Below are 27,678 nucleotides of genomic sequence, written 5' to 3'. Positions count from 1 at the left end.
TTGTCCCTTGTCCTTGGGCAGTGGGAGCTGATTCCTCACCTGCACCTCTCGTGTGGGATGCAGGAACCTCCCCTGACCACCTCTCCGTACCTGTGCGTGCTGGCTTTTCCTGAAAGGTGATGTTTTTGTGCTGCCAGCAGCTTTAACTGCAGGAAGGGGAGAGGAGCCTCTCCTCCTTCCCCGGGGCACTGGGGGTGTGGGCAGGGCTCTGTGTGCGCCCTGTGGTGGCACTGCCGGGCAGCCCGCAGGCATCACCTGCCTGGGAAAGGGGAAGAGCCGTCTATTCCAGGTGCTGTCCCACTTGGCAGCTCCCCAGAGAGGCAGCAGGACCCTGGCAGAGCCCCCCGGTGCCGCTGGCTCTGCGCAGGCACTGCGGGGGCTCCCGGCAGCAACTCAAGGTCACCAAATCTGGGGCAGCCACAGCAGCGGTGTCCCCTGGGCTGGCTCGTGAGCGCTGTCCCCAGCTCCAGCACAGGACTGACAGACTCTGCTGCTCCTGGAGGGATGGATCCCAGAGGGCTGCTGCGAAATTTCTGCCTGGGCGGGGATTGCAGAGCTTGGTGGGTGGGAATTGCAGAATCATTTCTGTCGGAAGAGAGCTCCCAAATCCTCGAGTCCAGCCTGTGCCCGATCCCCACCTTCTGGGCAGCCCAGAGCCCTGGGTGCCACGTCCAGCCACTCCTCCAGGGATGGGGACTCCAGCACCTCGGGGGTGCTGCCATCCCTCACGCTGTCTCCAGCGTGTCCCTGAGCGCCCAGGGGACAAGAGAAGACATTGCCCTGCAGTTGAGACCGTGAGCACCTCCCTGGCTTCCCGGTGATGCCCTCAGGATGCCGGGACACAGCCCCAGCTCCAGCCGCTGGACATGGACACCGCTGTCCATGAACCGGTAAATTCGGGCTCTGCCGAACCCAGGAGGCTGGGAAAAGGTGACCCGTGGGTGTGAAATACCAACCAGCAGCACCCTCCGACCTCCCGGCCCCGCAGCAGCACCGAGCAGAGCCGGGAAAAGGAGGGGGTGAAACACCCCGCGGGGTTCAGTGCTTTCTACAGCACACAGAAACTTCAAACATCTGTGCTGCGAATTCCCTCTGGAGAGAAGAAATTCTGCAGCACGCGTGCTCTGCACTCCTGCTTCTGCCCCGGCTGGTCGGGGCTGCCCCGGGTGGCTTTGTTGGGCTGGGAGGGAGGTGACAGGGAGGGGACAGGGACAGGACAGGGACAGGACAGGGACAGGACAGGGAGGGGACAGGGACAGGACAGGGACAGGACAGGGACAGGACAGGGACAGAACAGACGTGCTGATGGGGGTGCTCACACCACCACAACAAACTTGCTCTCCTGTGATCATCCAGGAATCTTTTACTTGGTTTAATGTGACTTCAGAGATGGAGGCGGCATGGAACAACCGCCCCTCCTCATTAATCTCCTGTAATCAGCAGGTATCTGTTTCCCACGCCCATGAATCCAAACCTCAGTGGGTATTTGTGAATCTTTAATGGAGAAGCTGACTGAGGGGATTCGTCTGATACCCACAAATCTCTTTATGGATGTCTTGTTCCTTTATTAACTGGGGATCAAAAAAAAAAAAAAAAAAAGCCCTACCAGCCTGGTTATTTTCATAACAGCATTTTAAAAGGCTACTTTGAAATGGAAATTAGAAAGATTGAAAAAAAAAAAACCCAACTGTGATCAAATTTATAATTAGCACAAGGCGAGGTGTTTGTTAAAATACCCCTAGGAAGCTTTCAGGAGCACAATGAAGATGTAATCGCGTTGATGTTTTCCTTTTTGCAACAAAATAGGAACTAAAATGTCTGCGGGGTGACGGGCTCAGACTTTGAAGGAACATCCAGGCAGGCAGAGCAGGATGTGCCCTGTGGCTTTCTCCACGCTCTTACAGCGCAAGGGAATAAGAATTTGGGGTCATCCCCAGGGACTCCCCAAGCCCTTTGCAGCACCCATTACCATTTCATTACCATCTGTAATTACCAGAGCCTTCTCTCGGGTGCTCCCGCCCCAAATCCGCACCCCAGCCCCGTGCCCAAGCCGGGACCATTCCCCATCCTTGTGCCAAGGCTGGATGTGGGAATCTCCGCTGGGCGCAGGGGGTGCCCAGAACCCCTTCTCCCTTATCCCGGCCTCACCTTCCTGCTGAATTCCTGCGCCTTGTGCCTCCTGTCCCTCCGGGCGGTGCCGGGGTTGGCTCCGGGGTGCCCGGCGGGGTCCCCTCGCTGCGGCCGCAGCAGCGCCAGGCGCAGGCACCGCCCGCGGCACGACCCCACCAGCGCTGCCGCCTCCTCCGCCAGCTCCACCGCCGTCCCGTCCACCTCCAGCACGAAATCCCCCGGCTCCAGCCCGCAGGCCGCGGCGGGGGACTCGGGGCTCACGCTGGCCACTCGCGGGGGGCTCTCGCTCGCCAGCTCGAAGCCGAAGCAGCCCCGGGGCCCGGGCGGGATGCTGGCGTGCTGCAGCCGGGACACCACGCCGATGCTGGGGGGGACATTGCAGCAGCTCCGGGCCAGCCCCAGCAGCGCCTCGCAGCCCAGGGAGGACACGGGCTGGCCCTCGATCTCCAGCACTTGGTCCCCGGGGCGCAGCCCCGCCAGCGCCGCGCTGCTGCCCTCCTGCACCCACAGGATGTAACACGGCCCCGAGCCGCTTATCCGGAACCCGAAGGACTCGGGCCAGCCCTGGTTGGTTGCCGGCATGGCTGCGACTGGAAAAGAAGGAGGGAAAGAGAGGAGTTGTGATGGCTCCTCCATCCTTAGGGGTCGTTCCCGTCGATGCCGTGTGGAGCCCATCGGGTGAGGGGTTACAGTGTGCGCTGTGTTCCCCTCGCCACGGGAAGAAAAGCCCCAAGAGCCTGTGTTTCCTCTAGGTTTCCTTAAAATAGCAATTTTCACTCTGTCTTTGGCTGCTGGCGGTGCCACTGAGGAGGCCACGTTTGGCTGGGAAGGCTGGGGCTACTCGTGGCACTCAAATGTGACCTGTGGCACCCACAAACCCCCTCTCCCCAGGAGCCTCTTTTAGGCATCTTCTTGTATTTATTTGACTATCAAAATGATTAGTTCATTTCTCTGACACGTTACATTAATCAATAGATGGAGTCCAAGGACTAAAACCAGCTTGATTTTAACCAGCTCTTCTCAACACTCAATACTTTAGCTGTTTGCAACTACAAAATTACTGTAAATTCATTACAGTAATCTCAGCTCTGCCAGGATCACTTCTCTGTGCCCTCTCAGTCCCGTGTATGAGCTGTCCCAAAATGGCAGGGTGATGGTTTTCAGCAGGACTTGTCTGTGGTTCACAGAAGGGTTTGGAGTGGCTCCACGGATGCTCAAGGAGACATCGGGCACAGCAGCCCTGAACATCTGCAGGAGTTGTCTTTGCCCAAGGTAAACCCGGCCAGCTGATGTGCCCAGTGCACTGGGATGCCCTTTCCACGCTCTGCTGTCCAGGTGACCTCGCCATGGTCCCTTCCAGCCCTCCCACTCCGTGGTTCTGTGGTGTGGAAGTGCCTGCACTGTCCGCTGACACTCACTAAAATAATTCACGTGTGGTTTTCCTCTGCGTTTGAGCTCAGCTGACTCTGAAGATGCTTTTAACCCCCGTGTTTATTCCATCTGTCACTGCACACACATTAAGCACTTACAAAAGTGAAACTCGGACAATTTTACATGGGCAAATTACCTCACAGAGACTGAGACTCAGAGGGGAAGAGCTGAGGGTGCAGCTCGGGGCAAGCCTGGCAGCAGAGGGATGAAACCCATCTGCGACCAAACCTCATCCCCGGGGCTGCTGGTTCTGACAGCTTCAGCAGGAGCCCAGTAAGCGCTGGGACGGTCCCAGCGCTGCTGCTCTGGGCTGTGCTCCAGGGAAAAGCCCGGCAGATCAGCGGGGAGCCGCACCCCCTCCACCTCGCCGCCCCTCGGCTCCAGCACTTACAGAAGTCCGCGGCCATCCAGGCGAGCCGGGGGCTCTCACCAGCGGCACTTTTGTCCCACCGAGGGCTCGAAGCTTTCGTGACTCTCCTCCATCACCCACGGGAGCGCTTCCCGTGTACCCGCAGCCTTCCTTGGAGCATCTTCCCGGCTCCCCCGTCCTCGCTGCCGCCCGGGCTCGGGGTCGGTCCGGGCTGGGTGAAGCGGCTGCCGTGGCACCGCGACAGAGAGGGCAGGGGGCTGCTGCCCCTTCCCAGCCTTCTCACCGGAGCCCTGCGCCCTTCCAGCTGCTCCGGCTCAGCGCCAGACACGAGCTAAGGCCTTTCTGACCTTTTCGTTCCCTAATTAACTTTATTTCCATCACACAGAGGAGCGCGGGCAGAGTAATTGCCGTGCTCGTCCTGCCTTGAGCCCGGTGCTGACCTGAGCCTGCAGATCTGGGGGGAATTAGGAGCTGGAAGGAGGGAAAACAGATTAGTGCCCGTGGAGGGAAATCCTTCAGCCACAGGGCAAATCCGAAGTGACAGCGCTGTGCGGAGCAGCAGGGACAGCCCTGGGCGTGCCGGGACCCCGCAGGCAGAGGAGAGTGAGGCACAGAGATTTTGGGAGTACAACCTACACCCGCAGGGATTTGGGGGCCCAGGATTTGGAGAGCTGTCCCCAGCCAGGCTGCTCCGTGCTGGGCTCAGTGGGGTCCCCTCAGCGGGGAGCAGCCGTGAGCCCCCCGTGCCGGCACCGACTGTCCCTTAAGCTGCTATTTCTGATTTTCTCCTCGGCTTCCTCAGCACTGAGGGATCCCAGGGCTTAGCACACTAAGAGGTTTTAGGGAATTACTCGTCCTGCTGCGGCACCAGCGGCAGGGGGGTCTGCATCTCCCTGTGGAGCCGCAGTGATCCGGCACAGGCCGGGGTGCGAAAACCTCCCCAGGACACCGGGCACAGCTGTGGTGGAGGGTCTGCCTCCTGCTCGGGACCTCTGTGCTCATGGCAGAGCTTCAGGGGATTGAAACCCACTTCTTCCTCCTCTTCCTGCTCCTCCTGTCCTCTCCAGCTCCTTTCTGGTGGGGTCTCCTGCACAAATCTCCTTCTGAGCAGCAATCCCCGGGCTCTGGGGCATCTCTCCTCCCGTGCTGACACTGACACACACAACTCCTACAAACTCATGCATCTCTGTTACTGCTCCCTGCCCAAACAGTCAAAACTGCAATTCATCCCTTTCTTGTATTTTTGTTGTATTTTCGTTGTTGTTGGTGTTCAGCCAGTGAGGTAATTGCTCCTTTTTCCTCCATTTTTAACTGATTTGAGCACTTTAAACGCTGGCAGTGAACTTTAATCCTTGAAAGAACTGGATTCTGGGTTCCCAAGCAAATGGAGGTGGCTTCCATTAAGACCTTTTGTCAGACTTTGACCAGATAAGACTTTCTAAGTGATTTTCACAGTGCTTGGACTGAATGAGCTTCATCCCTCTGAGTCTCAGCCTCTGTGCAGTTATTTGCTGGCTGCTTGTCCTTGAGCACAGCCTGTAAGGGCACCGAGAGGGGACGAGCTCCTCGGCAGTGCTGCTGCCAGTCCCAGGGTGCTGGCCCTGTCCTGGCTGTGCCCAGGGATCGTGGCACACGCACCCTGCCTGTCCCCCCACAAATAAAGCACCTCAAGCCCACCCCCAGCCCCTTCTGTGCCGCCAGGCTTGCCAGGTGACATCCAGCTAGCCAAGCCAAGCTATTTCTGTACCTGCAGAAATTCTGCTCTCTCAGTAGGATGGGGAAAATTGCTTGTTCCACTCCATCCTCCACCCAAGTGTCTTGGGCTGCACTCCAAGACAGCTGTGGCCCAGGAATATTTTGGCTGCGTTTCTCCCTCTCGTGTCCTGTTGGGTGCACTGGGCTTACCAAGGGGAAAAAAAGAGACTCTTCCTGAAACTCAAGCTGCTCTCCTGCCTCCCACCAAGGCGATTCATCTCCTCTTTGGCCGAAGCCCCTGGAGCATCCCTGGAACGCTTACCTGTGCTGTCCGAGCTCCAGCCAGCGGCACAGCGGGACCCAGGGCTGGGAAAACCATCCCAGCAGTTTGGGAGCCTTTGGATCGGTGACGCGGACGAGTTTCTCTGGCAAATTCCAGCCAGGCACCGTAACCCAATCGGCCCCGGGGGGAGGTTTCAGTTGTCAGGCAGCACGGAGGGACGGGCAGAGCATCCTGCGGCTCACCCCGGCCCCAGGCGGGAGGCAGCAGATGCGGGAGCCTGGCACCAGGAGGATCGGGGTTACAAGGGAACGTGGCGCTCAGAGCTCGGGGAGGGCACAGGAATTTTGATCTAGAGGCTTCACCAAGGGCCGCAGCACCGAAGGAATTTTCGGCGCTTCCTAAGGAACGGCACGGGCTGGGCAAAGGCGGCGGGATGAGCGCTCCGGGAGGACGGGAGGAGCGCATCGGCCGCACCGGGCTCACACGGGAACGGGCTCGGCACTGCCGGAATTCCCGGATCCACGGCCTGGTGTCAGCGATGTGTTTAGGGTTTTGTCACTCCTCAGCGGGGCCGGGCTGGCTCCCGGGGCCGCCGCGGCTCAGGAGGGCGCTGGAGGCTCCGAGCCCCGGGCGGAGCCGCTTCCGCAGCGCCCGGAGCCGCCGGGAGCCCCGGGACTGCACCGGCAGGGAACCGAACCGGGCTGCCCAGGGAATGGAGAGCTCTTGGGAGAGCTGGGAAAGGGGCTCAGCCTGCAGAAAAGGGGGATCGGGGGAAATCCTGCCTCTGCACAACTCCCTGCCAGGAGGGAACAGCCGGGGGGTTCGGGCTGTGCTCCCAGGGAACAGGGACAGGAGGAGAGGGAACCCAGGCTCAGGGTGGGCAGCAGCAGGAGTTTCCCCATGGAAAGGGTGGGCAGCAGCAGGAGTTTCCCCATGGAAAGGGTGGGCAGCAGCAGGAGTTTCCCCATGGAAAGGGTGGGCAGCAGCAGGAATTTCCCCATGGAAAGGGTGGCCAAGCCTCGGAAGTGCCCAGGGAGGTTTGCAGTGCCCATCCCTGGAGGTGTCTGGATGTGGCGCTCGGGGATCCGGGCTGGGGGCAAGGTGGGCATCGGGCACGATGGGCTGGGAAGTTTTTTCCAGCCTAAAGGATTTTGGGGTTCTGTGTTCCTGCCTTGGCCCGGGGCCCTGCCTGCGCTGGGGCTGCTCCATCCCCGAGCTCAGGGAATGCCAGCCTGGCAGCCAGGGTCCAACAGCTGCTCCTGTCCCATTCCAGGCTCGGGATGGATTTCCTGACGCTCTTCCTGATTTACCTGTGCTTTGTGCTGGCCACCACTGCCCTGCTCTGCCTCTGCTCGGGAAGGAAGGAGAGTTTCCTCACAAGGAGTGTCAGCAGGGCAAGCCAGGTAAAGCACTGGGCTTCCAGGTAAAGAATGAACCTGCAGGGGAATGATCATCTCCCGTTCTGGTAATCTGCCCTGCTTTGTTGTGCTAAAAGTAGTGCAGCTGCTATATTTGTTCTCCAAAAAAAATAAAAAAAGCAGCCTGTGTGTGTGGTCAGAGTGATAATATAATATTTTCCATCCTGTTTTCATGTCTGCTCTCAAGGAAGTGGGATAGAAAATAGAAATTCACTTCCTTTGAAATTATTAATCCTGCCTAAGCAGGTAATAAAAGTCATTTTGGGTCTCCCAGCTCCCATCCCTGCCTGTGCCTGTCTGGGGTGAGGATGGAGCTTCTCACCTTCAGTAACACCACAGCACAACTCTGAGAAGTTAAATAAGAATCAGGCCCCAGGAATTCGCAGTTTAGTGGTACTGGCTGCTGTCATTGAGAGGGAAAAGGTGGGGGAGGTTTGAGGATTAAAACAGGGAGAAAATTATAAGTGGTGGCAGATATTTTAGGGGAAGCTCTTTAATGTGTGTGTTAATGCTGCAGGCTCTTGTTCACTAAGAAAGAGGCAGGAATGAAGAGCTTTACAAGAGGATTAAGAATTGGCATTTTATTGTAAAAACGGGGGATTGGAAAAGCATCAGTTCATTTTTCTGTCTGTTGGGCTGTGTCTGAACAAATAAAAAACCAAAAAAACCTGTAATATTCCTTGAAGGAAAAGGATGAGAGAATTATCACTTAAATTGTAAATTATATTTGATGTTGTTCACAGGAGTTCAGACAGACTTTTTTTATTACTGGTATTATGCTTCCTTTTGGTTTATAGACACACAGTGCAGAGAAATTGATTTTTTCTCCCCCCATATCTTAATAGCTGCTGCTATGAAGAGTTTAAACAGCAGCAATTAAATTACTGCTGAGGTATGAAGCCAGTGTCTGGAGGAATCAAATCAATACCTGGGCCTGGAAATAAATACATGTGAATGTAATCAATATTTTACCTGGGCTATAAATGCAGGCAATGCTAAATGTAAGGTCAGAATATAAGATAAATTATTGTAAGGTAAGGAGCAATACAATACAAACCCCAGAATATCAGAAGGGTCTGAAGCTCTTAGAGAGCATCCAAAGGATGGACACCAGGGTGGTGAAGGGCCTGGAGGGGCCGTGGAGGAGCAGCTGAGGACACTTGGCATTTCAAGGGTTGAGGTTTCCTGCACGTTCTTTCCTGCTGGGCTGTGTTTCCTCTTACAGCACACTTGAAAAATCTTCTTTTTACAAACACTCGTCCCTCAAGCTGCCGAGCCGAGATGTACCAGCTCACACCAAAATATTTAGCATCTTCTCAGCTCCACATATGCTTTTTGCCTCCTGGTCTTTCACATCTCTCTCTCGCTGCATATTTTCCTTCCCTGTCAGCTAGAAATAGGCTCAGCAGCTCTAATTCCTGCTCTGTGTTGCTATAGAGATGTGTCAGCTCGGAGCACACAGCTCCCCTGGCACAGCCCTGCCCCAGGGATTCACTCAGGGAGCAGCTTTCACGTCCAGCCGTGCCTGAAAGGGCAATCACAGCCTGGATCAGAGCTGCACTTGGGGAAACTGGAGTTTTGGGGGGTTGGATGGCTCGTGGATATTCTTCTCTCTCTTTTCTGGATGCCACAGGCTTTATCCCTTTGCTTATCTCCCCTGGATCTGTCAGATGGAGCATATTGTAGCTGGGGAATTGCTCAGTTCTATCCCCTGCTTAACCCATCCCCACCCTACACCCACCCTAAGCTCCTTAGAACTTTCACACATTAACCCAGATATGTTTGTTTGGGCCTGGGGGGCTCCCAGGAATTGGGAACCTCATGTGGGAAACCCCAGCAGCATTCCTGCCTCTACTCTTTCCCCATGGAAAGGGCCCTGGAAGTGCCCAGGGAGCTTTGCAGTGCCCATCCCTGGAGGTGTCCAGGGAAGGGCTGGACGTGGCACTCAGGGCTCTGGGCTGGGGACAAGGTGGGCATTGGGCACAGCTGGGACTCGAGGAACCTGGAGGGCTTGTCCAAGCTTGGTGATTCCAGGATTCTGTGATTCTGTGTGGTATGGCTGGACTTGATGATCTTGAAGGTCTCTCACAGCTTTGATTCTGTGGTGGGAAGCTCAGATGCCCCTGAAAAGGAGCCTCCCCCCTGGTGCTGTGCAGGTCCAGAACAGAGGGATGAGGGGCTTGTGATTAAATCTGAGCTTGCCCCAGAGCAGCAGTGATGGCCAGAGCTTCATTTCCCTCAGGTGCTGTCACTGGTGATCCCCAGCCAGCTCCAGAGGGTGACACACCGGGCACTGCACAGGCTCTTCCACACAAGGTATTGCACTTTTATACCTTGGGCATTGTTCTTTACTCCTATTTCTGGTTACTGTTGGGATCTCCTGCCACCATCAGAGCTCTCAGTATCAGCCTCAGATATTCTGTCTGTGTTTGGGGTGCCTGTCAGGGATGACAGATTCCCTTTGAGGTTTGCCAGGCTGCTGTCTCTCCCTTCCTCGGTCGTTGTTTAGAGGGTGGTAGCCTGAAATGTTTGAACATATTGACAAATGAAGATAATGTGGCTCAGTAACAGATGTTGGTGACACTGGTGGGATCCTGCATCCCCACAGGAATTACCAGAGCCTCTCTGGCAGCTGCAGACGGAGTCAGACAGACTCTCAGTCTCCATCCTCTCCCTCAAATCCCATTAGTCTCAGTCCAGCAGCCTGGACATGCAGGTGGCTGAGGGGGAAGCTGCACAGCTGCCAGCCTGCTGGATCCAGGTGGATTTTGTGTGTCTGTAAACTCTGGTGCCTCAGGAATGATTTAAATACCTTTTCTCTGGGGACAGCAGCCTGGTGTGGCAGCGACTTCAGGGCTGTAAATCTGCAGCTGTGTTGTGAGTGCTGGGGTGGTTTTGTGCTCGTTCTGCTGATCCTCTGCTCTGGCACAGCCTGAGACACAGAGGTGACACTGTCAGAGCTCTGGGGGCACTGCAATTCCCCACATGCTCTGGAACTGGTGCTCACCACCGCCCACCTCCTGCCACCCTTATTTTCTAACAGCTGGTTATATTATTGCAGAGTTCTTAGGATTATTTTGGGGGATCTCTTCTTTGCTTTCAGAATAGCAAATGTCTTCTGGCAGAATGTTTTGTGGCCTGTTGCTGTGACATATTTTTTCAGCAGCAAGTGATTATAAGACTTTGTACTGACAGGGAAAAAAAAAATTCCAAAGGACATGTGAATAAAGCAGGGAATTGAGCTGACATATTTAAAGGAGTATATGTGGGAAGAAGAGAAGGAGAAGCCAGTGGATGGAGAAAACACTATTAATATGCAATCCAAGCTGGCCTGAAAACCTAAAAGAGGTGTCTCCTTGCATTTGGAAAGTCTTTGATCACCTCTGAGTGTACTTGACCCGTTAATCAGGATGCTGAGTATTAAATAGACTGTCCCCTTTCCTTTCCAGGAGCTGTTTGTTTGTGGTCCTGCACGTAGCCCTGCAGGCTGCAGTGTTTGGGGAATACACCTGGGAGGTGTTTGTGTACTGCAGGGAGCTGCAGTTCCACCTCCTGCCCCTGCTCCTGCCCTACCTGCTGCTGGCTGGGAACCTGGGCTGCTTCATGCTCTGCTCCCGGGCCAATCCTGGTGAGATCATGCTCGTGCTCCTTGAAAACAGGAAAAAAAGGCTACAAATCCCATTTCTTAGTTCTTTTTATTGTCTGTTTTTGCAGGTGCAGTGACAAAATCCAATGCTGCATCCCTGGTGGAGGTTTATGCCTATGATGGGGTGTTGTTTCAGAGAGGCCTCGTGTGTCCCACGTGCTCTGTGGAGAAGCCAGCCAGGTCCAAGCACTGCAGTAAGGATCTGAAATTCCTTGATAACCATGGCAGTAGGACCTTCCCAAAGGAATTCTCCCCCAGGAGCTGCAGTTCCCACTACAGCTGTTCTGTTATCAGCTCAGTGCTCACAGGGCTCTGTTTTCCTGGGGTCCCATGTCACAGCTGCATCCACGGAGCTGCTTGGGTGCTTTTTCTTCTCACAGAAATCACCAGTTCTGAGGGATATTTCAGGGTCAGGAACAGCTGAGCTTGTGAGCAGCTGGAATTTAAATGAGAAATTATCACCTGTCAGGACCCCAGGTCAGGATTTTCTGTTTCACAGTCACAGAATCCTGTAATGGTTGGGGCTGGGAGGGATCTTTGAAGCCCATCTCATGTCACCCCCTGCCAGGGCAGGGACACCTTCCACTGTGTGCTGCGAGCCCTGTCCAGCCTGGCAGGGATGAGAAGTCCACATCCTCCTTTTATAATCTAAAATAAAGCTGGGAGCCACAAACTCTACCTTTCAAGTGCTTTGACAGGCATTACTGTGAGAGAAAACAAAGCCTTGGAGCTGCAGTCTGGGTGAATAACAGAGGAAATGGAATACATTGTTTTTCTTAGGATACACAATTGAATTCATTTGCTTCAAAAGCTGCCAGCTAAACCCTGACTGCAACTCCCACATACATCCAGCTTAAAAAAAACCCACATAAAGCTCAAACTGCTAACTTTAAAAAGTGCTGAGACGCTGGTTTTGCCCCTGCCTCCTGGAGGTGTCTGCAGGACGTGTGTGCATCGCTTTGACCACCACTGTGTGTGGGTCAACAACTGCATTGGAGCCTCCAACGCCGGCGTGTTCCTGCTGTACCTGCTGTCCCTGACAGGCATCGCTGCAGCCCTGGCTGCTGTCACAGCTGCACTCCTCACCCAGGTGCTGCTGCTCTCCAACATCATGCACGGCTCCTACCTGGATGCCCAGGGGCAGGAGCACCCTGTGGAGATCGCCTTCCTCGTTCAGGTCAGCTGTAAAATGTTGTCTGGTGCTTTGCTGGCAGGAATGTCCTGCTCCCCCAGCGTGGGGAGGGACTGCAGGGCTTTGGGACACACTGCAGGTTTTCAGCTGTTTTACACATCTAACTAGGCTTAGAAAGCTGCTGAAATGCACCACATACTTTAAAAATGGGGGAATTTTCTCACAGTGCATGCCATCCTACAGATTCCTGTCTCCACTTGGCAGATCTGGTTCATAGAGAAGGAATTTCCATTCCAAAGACCAGCTGATGTGGTGAAGTTTAGGAAACAGCTGAGAGTCCCTGAGGTTCCTTTGTGGAGCTGTTAAAGCAGGACACACCTGGGATGCAGATAACTCCACCAGCACATGGATGTGCCTTCCAGCTGGGGCTGTGCAGTGCTCCTGGGATTCAACCCTCCCACATTTTAACTTACTTTTCTCTCTCTCTGCAGCACCTTTTCTTGACTTTCCCTAGGATTGTCTTCATGCTGGGCTTCGTCATCCTGCTCACACTCGTCCTGGGGGGATATTGCTCCTTCAGTCTGTATTTGGCCCTCACCAACCAAACCACCAATGAATGGTGCAAATCCCGAAAATCTGGGGGCTCCCCCCATCTCCCCTCGCAGCCTCATGGCAGACCCCTCGTCTACAAAAACATTTATTCTAAAGGGATCTGGAGGAATTTAAAGGAAATCTTTAACCCTCCTACAGTATTGGAAAGGAAGAAGAAAACATGAAGATATTATTGTTTCTCTGGGCGTCTTTAAATGTTTCCTAAGACTTGAGTTCAGCAGGGGGCTCGGATGCCCAGACGGATTTTGGAACGAGGTTTCTGCAGAATTCACATCCTGGTGCCTCAGCAGAGCATCATCTGAGCTCCCTCCCTCAGTGAGACTCAGGCCAGCTCAGTCCTGGCCCCTGATTTGGTATCAGGGGTATCAAATTCCCTTGGACCAAAGGAATTTGGTCCATCTTTCTCTCTGGGAAGGGCTAACACAGAGCTCCTGTGAATCTTGAGGAAGCAGCATCTTTTTGTATCTTTCTTTGGGAAACAATTAACCCACGACTGTTTACAATGACTACAACAGGTTGTGTGTGTTTAGCTGAAAACCTGACTCTGGCAGGATCTTACCTGCAGAAACCATGTCCTACTGCAGCTTTGGAGCATTAACTTCAGGAAGGAAATTAAAGTGTCCCTGTTCTCCTCTCCTTCCAGAAATTCTTCTGTTTGAGTATAATAGAAAAGAAATTGGAAAAAAAAATATAGTAAGAATTTTAAATAATTTTATTTTTAAAAATGTATTTATTTACATGCTGAATCTGTACAATATGCAATTAAAAATCCACATATGGTTTAAAAAAACCAAATTCCTATACAATATGGCTTTCCAGCCCCCAGGCTGGCTCTCAGAGCAGCCTGGCTGGCATTGCAGGGTACAATGATGCATTCATAGACCAGTACATAAGGCTACTTGTCCAGGATATCAAAGAAAAGAGAAATACTGCAGTACCATGCCTTGGGAGGCCTGAAGGAGTGAGGTTAAAGGCATGAGAGTGTTTCAGTGGTGCTCAACAGACACCACAACTCCTTAGGTTTGGTTTTCTCAACTTGTTTTAAATGCATATATTGAAGTAATTCCTTGAGAGACCCCACATATTTGCTACACTTTCTGAATCCTTTTAAAAACCAGACCACTGCTGTCCCATGGGCAGAGCTGATTCCCAAAGGATCTTCCTTAATTCAAGGCTGCTGTACAGAATACTGAATGTCACTTGTGACCTGTCAGTCTCCTCAGTGTGACCAGGCCCAGGGTTTAACTCATGATACTGGTTTTAGACTGAGAACAGCTCAGGCCTGTCCTGTCCCAGAGTCTGACCTGTTCTGTTCTGGGTCTGACCTGTTCTGTTCTGGGTCTGACCTGTTCTGTTCTGGGTCTGCCCTGTCCCATTCTGGGTCTGCCCTGTCCCATTCTGGGTCTGTCCTGCCCCGTTCTGGGTCTGTCCTGTCCCATTCTGGGTCTGACCTGTCCCGTTCTGGGTCTGACCCGTTCAGTTCTGGGTCTGACCCATTCTGTTCTGGGTCTGACCCGTTCTGTTCTGGGTCTGCCCTGTCCCATTCTGGGTCTGTCCTGTCCCGTTCTGGGTCTGCCCTGTCCCATTCTGGGTCTGACCTGTTCTGTTCTGGGTCTGCCCTGTCCCATTCTGGGTCTGTCCTGTCCCATTCTGGGTCTGACCTGTCCCCTTCTGGGTCTGACCTGTCCCGTTCTGGGTCTGACCTGTCCCGTTCTGGGTCTGTCCTGTCCCGTTCTGGGTCTGCCCTGTCCCATTCTGGGTCTGCCCTGTCCCATTCTGGGTCTGCCCTGTCCCGTTCTGGGTCTGCCCTGTCCCATTCTGGGTCTGTCCTGTCCTCTTCTGGGTCTGCCCTGTCCCGTTCTGGATCTGCCCTGTCCCGTTCTGGATCTGCCCTGTCCCGTTCTGGGTCTGCCCTGTCCCATGAAGCCACCTCCCTCCAGAACATTCCCCATGGCTCTCTGAGCAGCCCCAGTGGCCAGGCCAGCCTGGAGCAGCCGGGCCGTTTGCAGCTGCCCCTCCCTCACACGATCACGGTCTGCACCTCCACCTCGCCCTCCTGCGAGGCGGCGATCACGAACTCCCCCGCGTGCTCCATGATCTCGATGTCCTCGGACGCCACCATGGTGACGGTGGCCTCCTGCGCGGCCAGCCCGCCCTCGGTGGCCAGCACGGCTCCGTCGCCGATGGCCGAGGCCAGGGTCATGGCCACCTGCTCGGTGAGGCTCTCGGGCGTGGCGATGGTGATGGTGTCGCCGGCGTCGGCGGCCGCGGCGCCCTCGGCCACGGTGACGTTCTGCACGATGATCTGGTGGCCGGAGTTGGCCTGGTTCACGATCTGCTGCACCACCTTCATGATGTGGCTGTCGACCTGCGAGGGGACAGGGGCTGCAGTGATGCTGATTCACCGGGAGAATTAACAACCATCACTGCAGAGGGGCCTGACCAGCACGGGGAGCTGTGCTTCCCAGGCTGCTCCAGCTGTTCACCCCAGGAACACCCCGCAGTGTGTCATCCCTCTGAAGGACTGCTTTACCTCATGCCTTGTTCCCTCTATTATTTCAGTAGCCTCGCTGGTCTCCATGTCCTCAGTAGAAGTCTGAAAGACAAAGGAAGATGATTCCCTTTTTTGGTTCTTATAAAAAGAATTTTATCACCAAGATATAAATCACTAAGATCTTTTACACAATTCTTTCTGTTCCCCCCCACATGCAGTAGCTACTCCAAAGATACCTCCCTGACATTTCCTCCCAATCCCATTATCAGGAAGTAGTTAAAATTAATGCACAATGTTCACAAACAACTGAAAGAGAATGTCCTCCCTCAGCAGGATCTGGCCAAGCAGCAGATTTTTCTCCTCCTGGAGAAAAACCACGGCAGCACTCAATAATTGAGCAGTGTTACCCTGCTGGGATGAGAACTGGCTCTGTGTGACGGAGGGGAGAAAGTGAAATACAGAATTCATTGCTTTTGGCAGCCTCTGTTAGAAACAACAGAGATTATCTGGGACAAAGTAAGATAAACAGAAATGTGAGAAAATAGGAGGGAAAGCTGAAGCAAGCTTGTGAGTGGTGAGAAGTTCTCAGGCTCAGCCTCCTGCTGAACCACTGTTGGTCTCCCCTTCTCCTTTTCCTGGCACCCACAGCACTTTGGGAGGGTGGGGAAGCTCCAAGTGCTTTCCTTCCAAACAAGGCTAATCCCACTGACTCCTGGGGCCATGCAGGTAGGACAGAGCCTGTTTTACCTTCTCCCAAAAGCCTGGAGCAGGAACATGAACAACTGCAGAGCTTTTCCTGACCAAACCTTGTGCTAAATTCCCAATGAGCAGGCTGGCTGCCCCCTCTCACCTCGATGATGTACTCCTGGGTGTCTGCCACCACCGAGGAGAACTCCACCAGAACCGTGTGTGGATCTTCCGAAAGGACCGTGGCTGCCAAGTTGTCAGCAGACTGACTCTCCTCTGACACTACCACTTCTTCCACCTCTTTCATAGCAAGGAGGCAGCCACCTGCATGGAATTCCAGAAAAACATCATTTGTGACCAATTCTAATAGTAGGTAGAAGATGCTAATGCAGCAGCAGCAAGGGGATGGCATGGACGAGTGACCAGTGTCACCTGAGGGGCTCTGGGCCCACCAGGACAAGCCAAGGAGCAGCCCAGAAGAGCCCATGTGACACCAGGAGCAGAGCAGCTCTCCAGTGCAATTCCAAACACCACATGGGTAAATTCAGGTGGTAAAACCACTCAGGGTTCCAAGCCACGTGTGAAGAACACACAGGAAGAATTTGGGTACATTTTAAATCACTGATCTTTTCTGTTGATATATCTCAGTATCTCCTACAAAAGTCCTTTTTTCCTCCACTAAACTTGTATTATTCCTTTGGAATAACAATATCAGAGCTAGCTGAAGTCTGGAAATCCCTGCTTAGGAGTTAAAGGAGCAGCCAGTCCAGTGCAACTAATCCCACCAAACCAGATTACTGTTGAGAGCTTTTCTCCGACCCTTCCAGAACATTCCCACTTCCATACGGATCATTAGATCCACCCTCACCACCATTCCCACCCGGCCCAGGGGCAGCCTGCCCAAATCCCAGCCCTGAGCAGGCTCCCCCCAGGGCAGCCCTGCCCACCTTTGGTTTTGAGGTGCCTGTTGAGGGTGCCGTGCTCGGCGAAGCCGCGCCCGCACTTGTAGCACTTGAAGGGCTTCTCTCCGGTGTGGTGGCGGATGTGGCGCACCAGGGAGCCCTTCTCCCGGAAACCCCGGCTGCAGAACTGGCACACGTAGGGCTTGTCCTCCAGGTGGGTACGGAAATGCACCTGCTGGGCGTTCTGCACACACAGGGAGGCAAGGGAAGGGCTCAGAAAGGACACGGGCAGCTCACGGGCGCAGGGTTTTAGCTGCCAGGGTGGAACTCAACGTCTTTTGTAGGACACAAGGATGATTTTCTTGGGTGGTGGTTTAGGAGTGGTACTCCCCAAAGCAGTGCTCTCACCAAGACTCTCCAAACCATGAGCCACACATTTGCTCCCCTCCTCCCCTTTCAGAGGGCTGGAGAGGAGAACTGGAGGCACAAAAGGTGAAGATCATGGAGACAAGAACAATTTACCAGAAACAGAAGTAAGGTAACAACACTACCCATGACAGAGGGTACATGAAAGACTTGAGCAATTCACCTGTCTTAAGAACAGACAGAAGGAACCCCTTTCCCTCACACCAGAATGTTCTGGCCTCTGCAAAAATTAACCCTGTCCTGGCCAGAACCACGACACCGTTATTATGAAGGAACAGTTTCTTCAGAAATGGGGTGGTTTTACAAAGACTGTCCTTCTTTTGCCCACTAAATCAAAACATCTTTCTGGAATTTCAGATCACAGATTCACTGAATGGTTTAGGTTAGAAAGAACCTCAAGGGACATCTTGTTCCACCCCTCTTCCATGGGCAGGGACACCTTCCACTATCCCAGGGTGCTCCAAGCCCCATCCAACCTTGGACACTTCCAGGGATGGAGCAGCCACAGCTTCTCTGGGCATCCTATAAGAGGCAGGCGAGCTGGCACTTGCTCTTTGAGGAACAAAACCTCCTCCCCTCTGCCAAAGGCTGGCTCTGGAGGCCAGTGTGGAGGTTCTGAGGGGGGCCCACCTTTGTCTTGTAGCGCTTGCCACACTTGGGGCAGGCGTAGGGCCGCTCGTCCGAGTGCACGCGCCGGTGCCCCTTGACGTGGGCAATGGTCTTGTAGAGCTTCCCACACTCCCCACAGCGGAACCGCCGCTCGTTCACGTGCACCTCCTGGTGCTTCTTCAGCAGGTAGCCCTTGGTGAACTCCTTGCCACACTCCTCACACTTGAAGGGTTTGTACTCTAGAGATGGAGAGAAAAATGTGTGCTTGATGGTACAGGTGTAACTGAATTGTTACAAAATACAACCTGGAGGAAGAGAGGAATTGTATTGTCAAACACATGTGTGGGCTTTCACAGAACCCCAAAATAGCTGGGCTTGGAAGGGACCTCTGGAGCTCATCCAGTCCAGCCCCCTGCCCAGGCAGGGTCACCTGGAGGTGACAGGAACGTGTCCAGGTGGGTTTGGGATGTCTCCTCAGGGAGACTCCACACCTTCCCTGGGCAGCTGTTCCAGGGCTCTGCTCTTTCCTCTCTCATGGAAAGAGCTTCTTCCTCACATAGAGGTGGAAGTTGTTGTGTTTTAGTTTGTGGCCACTGCTCCTCGTCCTGTCACTGAACAGAGTCTGGCACCATCCTCTGCCACCCCTGGGAGGGATTTGTATGGATTGATGGGATACCCTCTCAGCCTTCCCTTCTCCAGACTGAGCAGGCCCAGCTCCCGCAGTCTCACATCATCAGAAGTGCATGGCTGAGGTCACTGAGCCCCAGCACCACGTTACCTGTGTGCCCCTTGCTGTGAGTTTCCAGGGCAGCAGCTTCATTGAAGGCTTCATTACAGTGAAAGCAAACATAACGTTTGTACCCGTTGGTTCTTTCTGCAGGTGTCTGCTGGAGAGAAAATGGGAAAACAGATTTTTTCTTTTTTGTACTGGTATGTCCACCTAGGATTTCTACCCAAATTCCCAATTAAACACTCCAGCTTTGACAGGAAAGAGATCTCCTTTGTGAAAAGACACAGCACATGTGTGAAGTGACATTTCCCTTAAATCAAACCTGCACAATATAATTCTAAAACCTGACACAAAGCCACAGGTACAGCAGAGACACATGAGGACAACAGCGCTGCCCACAACCAAATACAGACAAGGAAGGTTAAAAAATTAATCTGTTGATGGAATACAAACATACAGACTCTGCTCCTTCCAGTTTAGCACACTGCTCCCCACATGGCTCCTCTTCTACTTCCACCCCTTTGTTTTCCAGCTCTTCTGGAGCAGCTGCTGCAGGTTCATCTGGCTTCTGCACCTCCTCCACAGCCACTCTCTCAATGACAATTCCCGAATTCCTCATGGCCTGCCTCAGCAGGTTCTCACTGTTCACTTCCCCCTCACAGGGCAGCTCCTCGGGATGCGGCTGCTGGAGGAACAGAGAGGAAGTTTGGCACAGCAAACCCACAATTTTTTACAGCAATGCTGCTGCGAGGGTCACTCTCTCTGGGGTGTCCATGCTGTGCTAGGGGGTTCAAAGATCAACCAGGGAACACCTTGGGCTGAGGAGGAAGATGAGGTGGATCTGTACTCTCACAACCCAAGGGATGACAAACCCACATGAAAACCAACGAAACCTTCACACTCAGATTTACTGTCAGCACCTGAGACACTTCTGCTCAGGAGCTGGAATGTTCTTTGTGTAAAACACAGGGAGGGTGTTTCAGACACTCACATCTGGCTCCAGGGGTTTAGCATCCACCACGGGAAGTTCCTGCATCTGGACATGGACTTCATGGAGCACGTTGCCTTTTGCATCTGTCACGAGGTGGATGACAGGGGAGGCCTCGATGGATTCGCTCGCTATCGAGGACACCGTGTCTGTGTTGGAGCTGCAGGATCCTGCAAGGGATGGACCACGTGGGGAAATGCACCCTCAGCAACTCCCTGTGCCCTAAAAAAATCTGCCTTACAGCACAGAGTGCCTGTTAAGGCACCTTTGTACCAGATTCTGAGACTTTCTTGAGTTCACACCTGGCTTCAAGGTAATAGCTTCACTCCATAAATTACTTTTTTCTTGGTATAAAAAATATAAACTCAAGACCACAAGAATACTTTTTATCATAAATAAGAATCATGGGATGGCTTGGGTTGGAAATACACATCAGTTCCAGACCTTCCACGGGCAAGGACACTTTCCACCATCTCAGGCTGCTCCAAGCCCTGTCCAGCCTGGCCTTGGACACTTCCAGTGATCCAGGGGCAGCCACAGCTGCTCTGGGCACCCTGACCCAGAAGGAATTTCTATAAAAGCGAGGGTTTGGCTTTATCAGACAGGAGGCAGGTCCTGGTCAGCATCACTGACCTGATGGCAGATCATCCTTGTTGACAACTATTTCTTTGGTCATGTTGAAGCGGATTTTTTCAGTGCAAGGTGTCAGAGATTTAAGGTGCCGAGTCAAAGCTCCCGATTCCCGGAAGCTTTTCCCACATTTCTTGCATTTGTAAGGTCTTTCATCTGGAAATAACAAGAATCAAAACAACCATATTAAATCCAGCACAGGATCCATCCAGGATCAGCTGTGTGTGACAGGCTGAAGAACACGTTCATCTTTCTACAGCACACGACTGTGCCTATCCCAGAACCTTCCACTTCCAGCACCCCAAATGCTGGGGAGCACAATGGTCTCAGCTCAGCAAAACAAGGGAAGAAGCAAGGAATTCCACTGGGAGGCAAATGGATAACCACAGACAGCTGCAGTAACAAGGAACTCTTATCCTGGAGAAGTCTTACCCGTGTGCCGCCGATGGTGTCGGATCAGAGACCCCTTTGTCCTAAAGGAAGTGCCACAGAGTTTACACTCATAGTCCTTCCTGCTGCTGTGAGTGATCATGTGAGCTTTGAGGATGCTGGCCTAGGGAAAGAATTTCCTTTAAGAGATGTTCCAAGTAGTTTAAAGATTTTACATTTTAGCTGTAAAGGATAACAAGGCTCCTCGTGAAAGCAGAACTTCCCTCTGGGAAGTGTGGCAGGCACTAAAGCACACTGTTACTGAGTCTTGGGGTCTCCTAGTTTACAGCCAGCCTAAAAGGCTCCCAAAGCCACACCAGCAGAGGGGATACTCACAGTTTTAAATGTCTTCTGGCACAGCTCGCACACGTATCGCCCTTCCTTGTTCACCTGCAGCTTGACCTTGATCAGCTCAGTGGAAATGTCCTGCTCCTGCTCCTCGGGGCTGCCCTGCTCCTCACTGACCTCCCCATCCACGTGGCCATTCGGGTTCTCAAACACATGGTCTCCTGCTACAATGACCTCTTTGATGTGCCCACTGCCTGGGAAAAGGTGGGGGGACAATTGGGTTTTTTACAGGACAGAACTTTAGCCAACAAACCATCTACTCTTCCAGCATTTCACACAGAAATAAGGAGAAAAGTTATAATAGAGTTTAACATCTAATTTGTATTACATAAGTTGAAGGAGGGTAGATTTAGAAGATATTGAATAGGAATTGTTCCCTGGGAGGGCAGTGAGGCAGCTGGGGCTGTCCCTGGATCCCTGGCAGTGTCCCAGGCCAGGCTGGACAGGGCTTGGAGCAGCCTGGGACAGTGGAAGGTGTCCCTGCCATGGCAGAGGGTGGCACTGGATGGGCTTTAAGGTCCCTCCCAACCCAACCATCCCATGACCCTGGAGGGGGAAGGATTGCAGAGCTGGCCCAGGGCTGCCCCCCAGAGCTGTGCAGGAACAGCCTGCCCCAAATCCCAGCCACACAGAGGTGTCACCCACCCAACCACAACCTAAAGCCACCCCAACAGGACACAGGTGAGGGAGCAGGTGCCAAGGCACCCCAGAGCTCACCTACGATGGCCGAGGCGTTGCTGATCTCCTCTGCTATGGAAGATGCTTCAACAACGATGTGAGCAACAGTTATGGACTCCTCGACAGCAGGAACCACCTGCTGGCACACAGCACGTTTCAGCAGGCCGGTTCTGCTTGTCTCAACACACTGCTCCCTCCCCTCCAACCCAACAGACCGTTGGATCCTAATTATTTACAGCCCCGGCTCGGAGCAGCCGCTGTCACCTTTTGTCCCTCCTGGCCGAGGAGTCCGGCGAGCGGGTCGGGAGGGCGCTGGCAGCCCTTCTGCAGCTTGTGCTGCACGAACTCCTGCAGCGAGCTGAACTCCGACTGGCAGCGCCCGCACTTGTGCACGTCATCCTCGTCTGCGGGGGAAAACGCCGTCAGGCGGGCCGGGCCGCCGCGGGAGCCCGGGCTGGGCCCAGGGTGACGGGACGGCGGGGCCCGCTGGGTTCCCCGCGCCCTGCTCCGGTAGGGCCAGCCCGGGATCGCGTCCGGACGGGCTGGAGCGGCTGCACAGCCTCTCCCGGCAGCGGGATACAGCCAGCACCGCCGCCCTGCCCGGCCCGCTGAGCTGCCGGGGATGCTGCAGGGGAGCGGGGCCATCCCGCCTCAGGCACACGGAGACCCCGCCGCCTCCCGCCCCGCTGCCAGCACCGGCCCGACCCCCTCACCCACCGGGCCGCGCCGCCCCCAGGCCTGGCAGTGCCGGCCGGGGCCCCGTGAGGGCGGTACCTTGCTCGCCGAAGGGCGGCGGGAGGCCGATGAGGGCGGCGGGGGGCGCGGAACCCGCGGCCGCCGCGCCCTGGCCCGGCCCGGCCGCTTCTGCCGTAAGCGCCGCCGGCCCCGCGCCCGTTGCCATCGCGGCCCCCGTGTCGCAACGCGCCGCAAGATGGCGGCTTTACGGCCGTGTCGTCATAACAACGGGACGGGGTTCGGCGGGGAACGCGCCCGCCGCGCGGAGGTTCCGGGGGACTGCGGGAGGTATCGGAGCACGGTCCCTCCGCTCCCCGCGGTGACCCCCGAGCCCCGGCGGAGCGGAGCCGGGCCGGTTACCGACGAGTTACCGAGGAATTGCCTAACGCGTTCCCGAACGAGCCCCGAAGCGCCCCGGCCAATAGCGGCGCGCGGGGGGCGGGCCCTCGGGCAGAGCGGCCAATGGGAGCGCAGCGCGCCGGGCGCTCTCGGCGGCGCCGCGCGGGAGGACGGCGGGGACACCGGGCGCCGGCTCCCGGCGGGGTGGGCGTGGCCGCCGGCACCGCTGCCCAATGGGAACGCGGTCCGTGCGGAGCGCGGCCAATGGGGAGGCGCGGGCAGCGGGCGCGCGGGGCCACGCGGCCAATGGGGCCGGCGGGGCGCTCGGGCGCGGCGGGGCGGCCATGGCAGACGCGATGGCGGCGGGCGGCCCGCGGCGCTGCCGGCGGCTGGAGGGAGAGGCGGCGCGGGCCGTGCTCGCCAACGCCGACACGCTGCTCTTCGACTGCGACGGCGTCCTGTGGCGGGGCGAGGCGGCCGTGAGCGGCGCGGCGGAGGCGCTGGGCCGGCTGGCGGCGGCGGGCAAGCGGCTGTGCTACGTGACCAACAACAGCGGGCGGACGCGCGCGGCCTACACCGAGAAGCTGCGGCGCCTCGGCTTCCCGCCCGCTGAGCCCCGGCACATCTTCAGCTCGGCCTTCTGCGCCGCCCGCTACCTGCGGCAGGCGCTGCCGCCCGGTGCCGCCGCCTACGTGCTGGGCAGCCCCGCGCTCGCCGCCGAGCTGGAGGCCGTGGGCATCCCGCACCTCGGGCCCGGGCCCGCCGCCCTGCCCGGGCCCGCGCCCGCCGACTGGGTGCAGGCGCCGCTCGACCCCGCCGTGCGCGCCGTGCTCGTGGGCTTCGACGAGCACTTCAGCTACGCCAAGCTGTGCCAGGCGCTGCGCTACCTGCTGCGCTCCGGTACCGACTGCATCCTCGTCGGTACCAACCGCGACCACCGGCTGCCGCTCGAGGGCGGCGCCGGCATCCCCGGTACGCGCGGCGGGGGCGGAGGGGATGGTCCCGGGGCTGGGGGGGTCTCCGTGCTCGGCTCTGCGGCGCAGCACGACTCGGTGTTTTGGTAAAATACAAGGAGTTGCGCCTCGGCCTAAGGAAGAGCTTCCCGTGGGGAGAGCAGAGCCCTGGAACAGCTGCCCAGGGAGGTCATGGAGTCTCCGTCTCTGGAGATTTTCCAATCTCGCCTACGCACGTTCCCGTGTCACCTAATCTGGGTGACCCTGCCTGGTAGCGGGGTTGGACTGGATCATCGCCAGAGGTCCCCTCTAGCTCCAAATGCCCTGGGGTTCCTCGAGGCAGCCTGGGCGTCCTGGAGACTTTCCTCCACAGCACCCCTGAAAGAGAGGGAATCCTTATTGATCCTTTACTTTGGAATAGGAGTTCCCTTTTGACGCTGCGGGATGGAATTCCAGCCTCCTGGCAGGCTTTGTGCACCAGCTCTCCTGGGACCGACCCGTCCCTCTGCCTGTAAGGCTGAGGTCACATTCCCAAAGTGCCGAGCGGGTTTGTCCTGGCGGCTGTGGACACCGAGAGCCTCTTGTGCCCCTAATCCCTGCTGCCTGTTCCCCGCAGGGACGGGATGCCTGGTGAAGGCCGTGGAGACGGCGGCGCAGCGCGAGGCCTTCATCGTGGGCAAGCCCAACCGCTTCATGTTCGACTGCGTGGCCGGCGAGTTCGAGGTGGACCCCGCGCGCACCATCATGGTGGGGGACCGGCTGGACACGGACATCCTGATGGGCAACGACTGCGGCCTCACCACGCTGCTCACCCTCACCGGGGTCACGGCGCTGGACGAGGTGCGGGGCCACCAGGACAGCGGCTGTCCTGCCAGGCACAGCCTGGTCCCTGACTACTACGTGAATAGCATCGCCGACCTGCTCCCGGCTCTGGGGGAGTAACGGCCCCGGCCATCATCGGCCCGCGGCAGTAGCGTACGCACTAGATGCTCCCCGGAGTTAGAACCCTTAGCTTGTCTCCTCTCTGTCCTCTCGGTATGGTTCTGTTTACATCTCACTCTGAAATGCACTTTGGAACAAAGGGGGCGTTACGGTGCCGCCCGGGGCTGGGGCTTGGGGCTGGGTTTAATTACAAGTGAATGGATCCAATGTTTGTGGGGCTCCACGGTGCAGCCTCCTCCGGGCTGAGCTGGGGAAGTGGAGCTGCTGGATCTGAGGGGAAGGATCATGTCCTGGCCAGGCTGGGCCACGGCTCAGCCAGGTTTGTTCAGGGACTCTTGGGATGTGCAGTATCTCTGGTTGTGTTTAGAAACACTTTGTGGAGCTGGTGTTTGCCCTTGGGGTGATTCCTTTTCCCAGACTGGGGCCATGTTCAGGGACACAGCCCCACGTCAGGTCACACAAATTCATCTCCTGCGTTTCACCACTGCACATTGGCACTTGTGATGCAGAGTGGGATGATCCCACATAATTCCAGACCTTGGCTGCTGCACAGTGTCTGTCCAAGGTTTGTAAAGTGTGTGTAAAATGCATGTACACACACAGGCATTCCCTGAGCATAAAGATAGAGCAGAATATATTTAAATTATAAATAGAGTCTATGATAATATATCTTGTTTCCCAGGAGGGAGGATGAGAAGAATGTACTTCATTGATTTAATTCTCCTAAACGGTTGCATTTGGTAATGCAGAGAGTCTGTAGCCACACAGGACTGTCCTTCATTCCTGCTGCTTCCCAGAAATCCCTGGATTAATCCATACCAAGCTCCTGCTCTTCCCTCAGCTTCAGCAAGCCACTTGCCTTGGCTTCAGCTGCACAGTCCCAATTCCTGCTCAGTCCATGGATGGATGTAGTGCCCAGGACAGTTGTTGGGTCCTGGCAGTGTGTGACAATAGCTGGTGCTTCCTTCCCATCCCTGAGGTTCAGATCTTCCACGTGTGCCGGCGGGGGCCAGGCACGGTGGGTGGTGAGGAGAGGAGGAGTGCTGGCTTGCTCAGGGATGATTCCATTTGATCTCCAGGTGGGGTTGGGCAATGAGGGGCTCACCACAGGGTGGTTTTTGTGCTGCCCAAATCCCACACTGAGAGCTTTTGCATTACAGAATTAATTGAAAATTATATATGCAAATAACACGCTTTTATTTCATAGATTCCAGTATCTACAGTTCAATTTAAGCACTGGTTTTCCTTCCTGTCCAGCTGAGGAGCTTGGGCAGTGCTGATGCCATTTCCTGCCTGGTAACTCATCACCTTGTTTGTACAGCAATAACCCTGCAGTGCAGAGGGTCTGGCTGAACCTCTGAAAGGCTGTTTGTTTCGGAGTTGTGGAAGGAATGTGGATAATCTTTTCCCTGCTCCTGTCTCCAGAGGAAGGACTGCAGTGTCCCAGGGGCAGAACTTGCCCTTCATCTGGGTGACATGGAGATGGACATGATGGACTCGCTGCAGGTCGTGTCATGTAACAGTGCGGGTTTGGATTCAGTCTCTGGTGCTTTTTGTGTCAGGATGTGTCAGGAAAAGGCCAGGAGAGAGAGTCCAGCATCCCTCAGGCAGCTCTGTCCCTGCTGAGGGCTCTCGCTGCCAGGGGAGCCATTGCCTGGGCTCAGGGATGCTGGAATGTGCTGGTGGCAGTGTCAGTCACGCTTCAAAACTCTGTTCTGACTTCCAAACAGTTCTTAATCCTCTACTTGAATTCCCATTAAACTCTCAAACCTGCTCTCCCCAGCGTTGCCTCATTTTGTGGTCTTGTCTCCGTGAGCTTTGGTGAGCCTGCCTTGGGACTCCTGGGAGTCAGGGGTGCAGTTTGGGAAAGGACCCTAAACCCACCCAGCCCCACCCCTGCCACAGCAGGGACACCTTCCACTGTCCCAGCCCCATCCAGCCTGGCCTTGGGCACTGCCAGGGATCCAGGGGCAGCCCCAGCTGCTCTGGGCACCTGTGCCAGGGAAGAGTTTCTTTCGAACATCTGATCCAACCCTCTGGCACTGAAGCCATTCCCCTTTGTCCTGCCCATGCCCTTGGCCAAAGTCCCTCTCCTTTCTTGTGGGCTCCCTTCAGCCAGTTTGTTCAGCCTTGGGCTGTGCTTGATAGGAAAATGTCCAAAACCTGTGGACATTTCCTTGGACAGACATCACATGAAGGAATTCTTAGCTTTTCCTGATTCCACACCTTTGTTCTGACTGGCAGGTTTGGAACATTCTGGGGGCTCCTGGGTTGCTCAGGGATGCTCAGAGAACGCTGCAGCCACAGGGAGTGTGTCATGACAGGACACGGGTGTCAGTGCAGCAGTGCAGGCTGTGGTGGTGCCTCTGTGGCACTTTCCCTTTTCCTCCCAGGGTGGCACAGGCTGGGGACAGCGGGATCAGCACCCGGCTCCAGCCCACGGAGCTCCGGCAGCACCGCGCTCCCGTTGAAATGTGGGAATTGCCGCTGCCACAAGGGCAGGCTGCCACTGTCCCCTGGTCATCTGATCTCTCAAAGAGCCTCACCTGGGCCGTGCTGGGCCGTGCCAGCCCCGAGGGCACACAAAGACCCCGATTGTGGCTCCTGCCGGTCCCGGGGCTGGGCAGGAAGAGCCGCTCCGGGCACTGACAGCAGCGCTCAGCTCCTCAGGTTTCCCCCTCCTGCAGAGCCCTTTGGCTGCGAGGGACGGGTATTTATGTCCCACACACACACGTTCAGCTTCCCCAGCTGTGCCTGGAGCCGGGATCATGCCCAGTCCGTGTGTGGGCAGGAGGCAAAGCAGCAGCAGCCAGGTCTGAGGTGAAGGATGGACAGACAGAACAGTGCCAGCCATGCTGCCCCTGCAGTGAGTATTCCTGTTCCTCCTGTTCCTGCAGTATTCCCATTCCTGCAGTGAATATTCCCATTCCTGCAGTGAGTATTCCCTGTTACAGCAGTGAATATTCCCATTCCTGCAGTATTCCCATTCCTGCAGTGAATATTCCCATTTCTGCAGTGAATATTCCCATTCCTGCAGTATTCCCATTCCTGCAGTGAGTATTCCCATTCCT

The 27,678-nt window shown here is 55.5% G+C and overlaps 5 protein-coding genes across 12 annotated transcripts in view; 3 read left to right on the top strand and 2 right to left on the bottom strand.

Annotated features, from left to right (window-relative positions):
- The window catches only part of GRID2IP (Grid2 interacting protein), a 36,318-nt gene extending 29,849 nt beyond the window's left edge, over window positions 1-6,469 (bottom strand). Inside the window, exons 1-2 of the mRNA XM_033518008.1 lie at window positions 5,949-6,469; window positions 2,149-2,720 (exon numbers count right to left, since the gene is read on the bottom strand). Of these exons, the coding sequence (XP_033373899.1) occupies window positions 2,149-2,712 (564 nt within the window). The 5' untranslated portion in view covers window positions 2,713-2,720; window positions 5,949-6,469. The remainder of the gene's footprint in view (window positions 1-2,148; window positions 2,721-5,948) is intronic.
- A 77-nt stretch (window positions 6,470-6,546) lies between these two features.
- ZDHHC4 (zinc finger DHHC-type palmitoyltransferase 4) lies at window positions 6,547-13,507 on the top strand. Its single transcript, XM_015643224.1, has 7 exons — window positions 6,547-6,619; window positions 7,183-7,312; window positions 9,570-9,643; window positions 10,777-10,955; window positions 11,042-11,167; window positions 11,906-12,150; window positions 12,597-13,507. Exons 2-7 carry the CDS (start codon window positions 7,190-7,192, stop codon window positions 12,879-12,881), a joined length of 1,032 nt encoding a protein of 343 aa, XP_015498710.1. The 5' UTR covers window positions 6,547-6,619; window positions 7,183-7,189; the 3' UTR covers window positions 12,882-13,507.
- E4F1 (E4F transcription factor 1) lies at window positions 11,004-22,777 on the bottom strand. 8 transcript variants are annotated; one of them, XR_002002271.1, is made up of 16 exons: window positions 21,903-22,298; window positions 21,678-21,774; window positions 20,949-21,154; window positions 20,616-20,736; window positions 20,187-20,339; window positions 19,557-19,723; window positions 19,023-19,250; window positions 18,614-18,722; window positions 17,857-18,074; window positions 16,846-17,044; window positions 16,062-16,222; window positions 15,251-15,313; window positions 14,759-15,085; window positions 13,277-13,368; window positions 12,579-12,662; window positions 11,004-11,409 (listed from the first exon to the last, which is right to left on the bottom strand). XR_002002271.1 is itself a non-coding variant. In XM_019008283.2 (15 exons), exons 1-15 carry the CDS (start codon window positions 22,537-22,539, stop codon window positions 13,330-13,332), a joined length of 2,355 nt encoding a protein of 784 aa, XP_018863828.1. In that variant the 5' UTR covers window positions 22,540-22,777; the 3' UTR covers window positions 13,277-13,329. The 8 variants fall into 8 exon arrangements, 5 of the variants coding, with proteins under 5 accessions (XP_018863828.1, XP_018863825.1, XP_018863826.1 ...); XR_004499425.1 differs by having other exon boundaries at window positions 11,004-12,662; XR_002002272.1 differs by lacking the exon at window positions 12,579-12,662.
- Window positions 22,778-23,044: 267 nt separating this feature from the next.
- On the top strand, window positions 23,045-26,389 carry PGP (phosphoglycolate phosphatase). Its single transcript, XM_015642330.1, has 2 exons — window positions 23,045-23,684; window positions 24,282-26,389. Exons 1-2 carry the CDS (start codon window positions 23,057-23,059, stop codon window positions 24,605-24,607), a joined length of 954 nt encoding a protein of 317 aa, XP_015497816.1. The 5' UTR covers window positions 23,045-23,056; the 3' UTR covers window positions 24,608-26,389.
- Window positions 26,390-27,459: 1,070 nt separating this feature from the next.
- BRICD5 (BRICHOS domain containing 5) overlaps window positions 27,460-27,678 on the top strand; it is a 4,467-nt gene continuing 4,248 nt past the window's right edge. The window contains exon 1 of the mRNA XM_015642403.2: window positions 27,460-27,473. Within this exon, the coding sequence (XP_015497889.1) occupies window positions 27,460-27,473 (14 nt within the window). The remainder of the gene's footprint in view (window positions 27,474-27,678) is intronic.

Source organism: Parus major, chromosome 14 (assembly GCF_001522545.3).
Source record: "Parus major isolate Abel chromosome 14, Parus_major1.1, whole genome shotgun sequence".
NCBI classification, from domain to species: domain Eukaryota; kingdom Metazoa; phylum Chordata; class Aves; order Passeriformes; family Paridae; genus Parus; species Parus major.
Note: the sequence above shows the minus strand (reverse complement) of the source record. Positions and strands in the feature narration are given on the sequence as shown.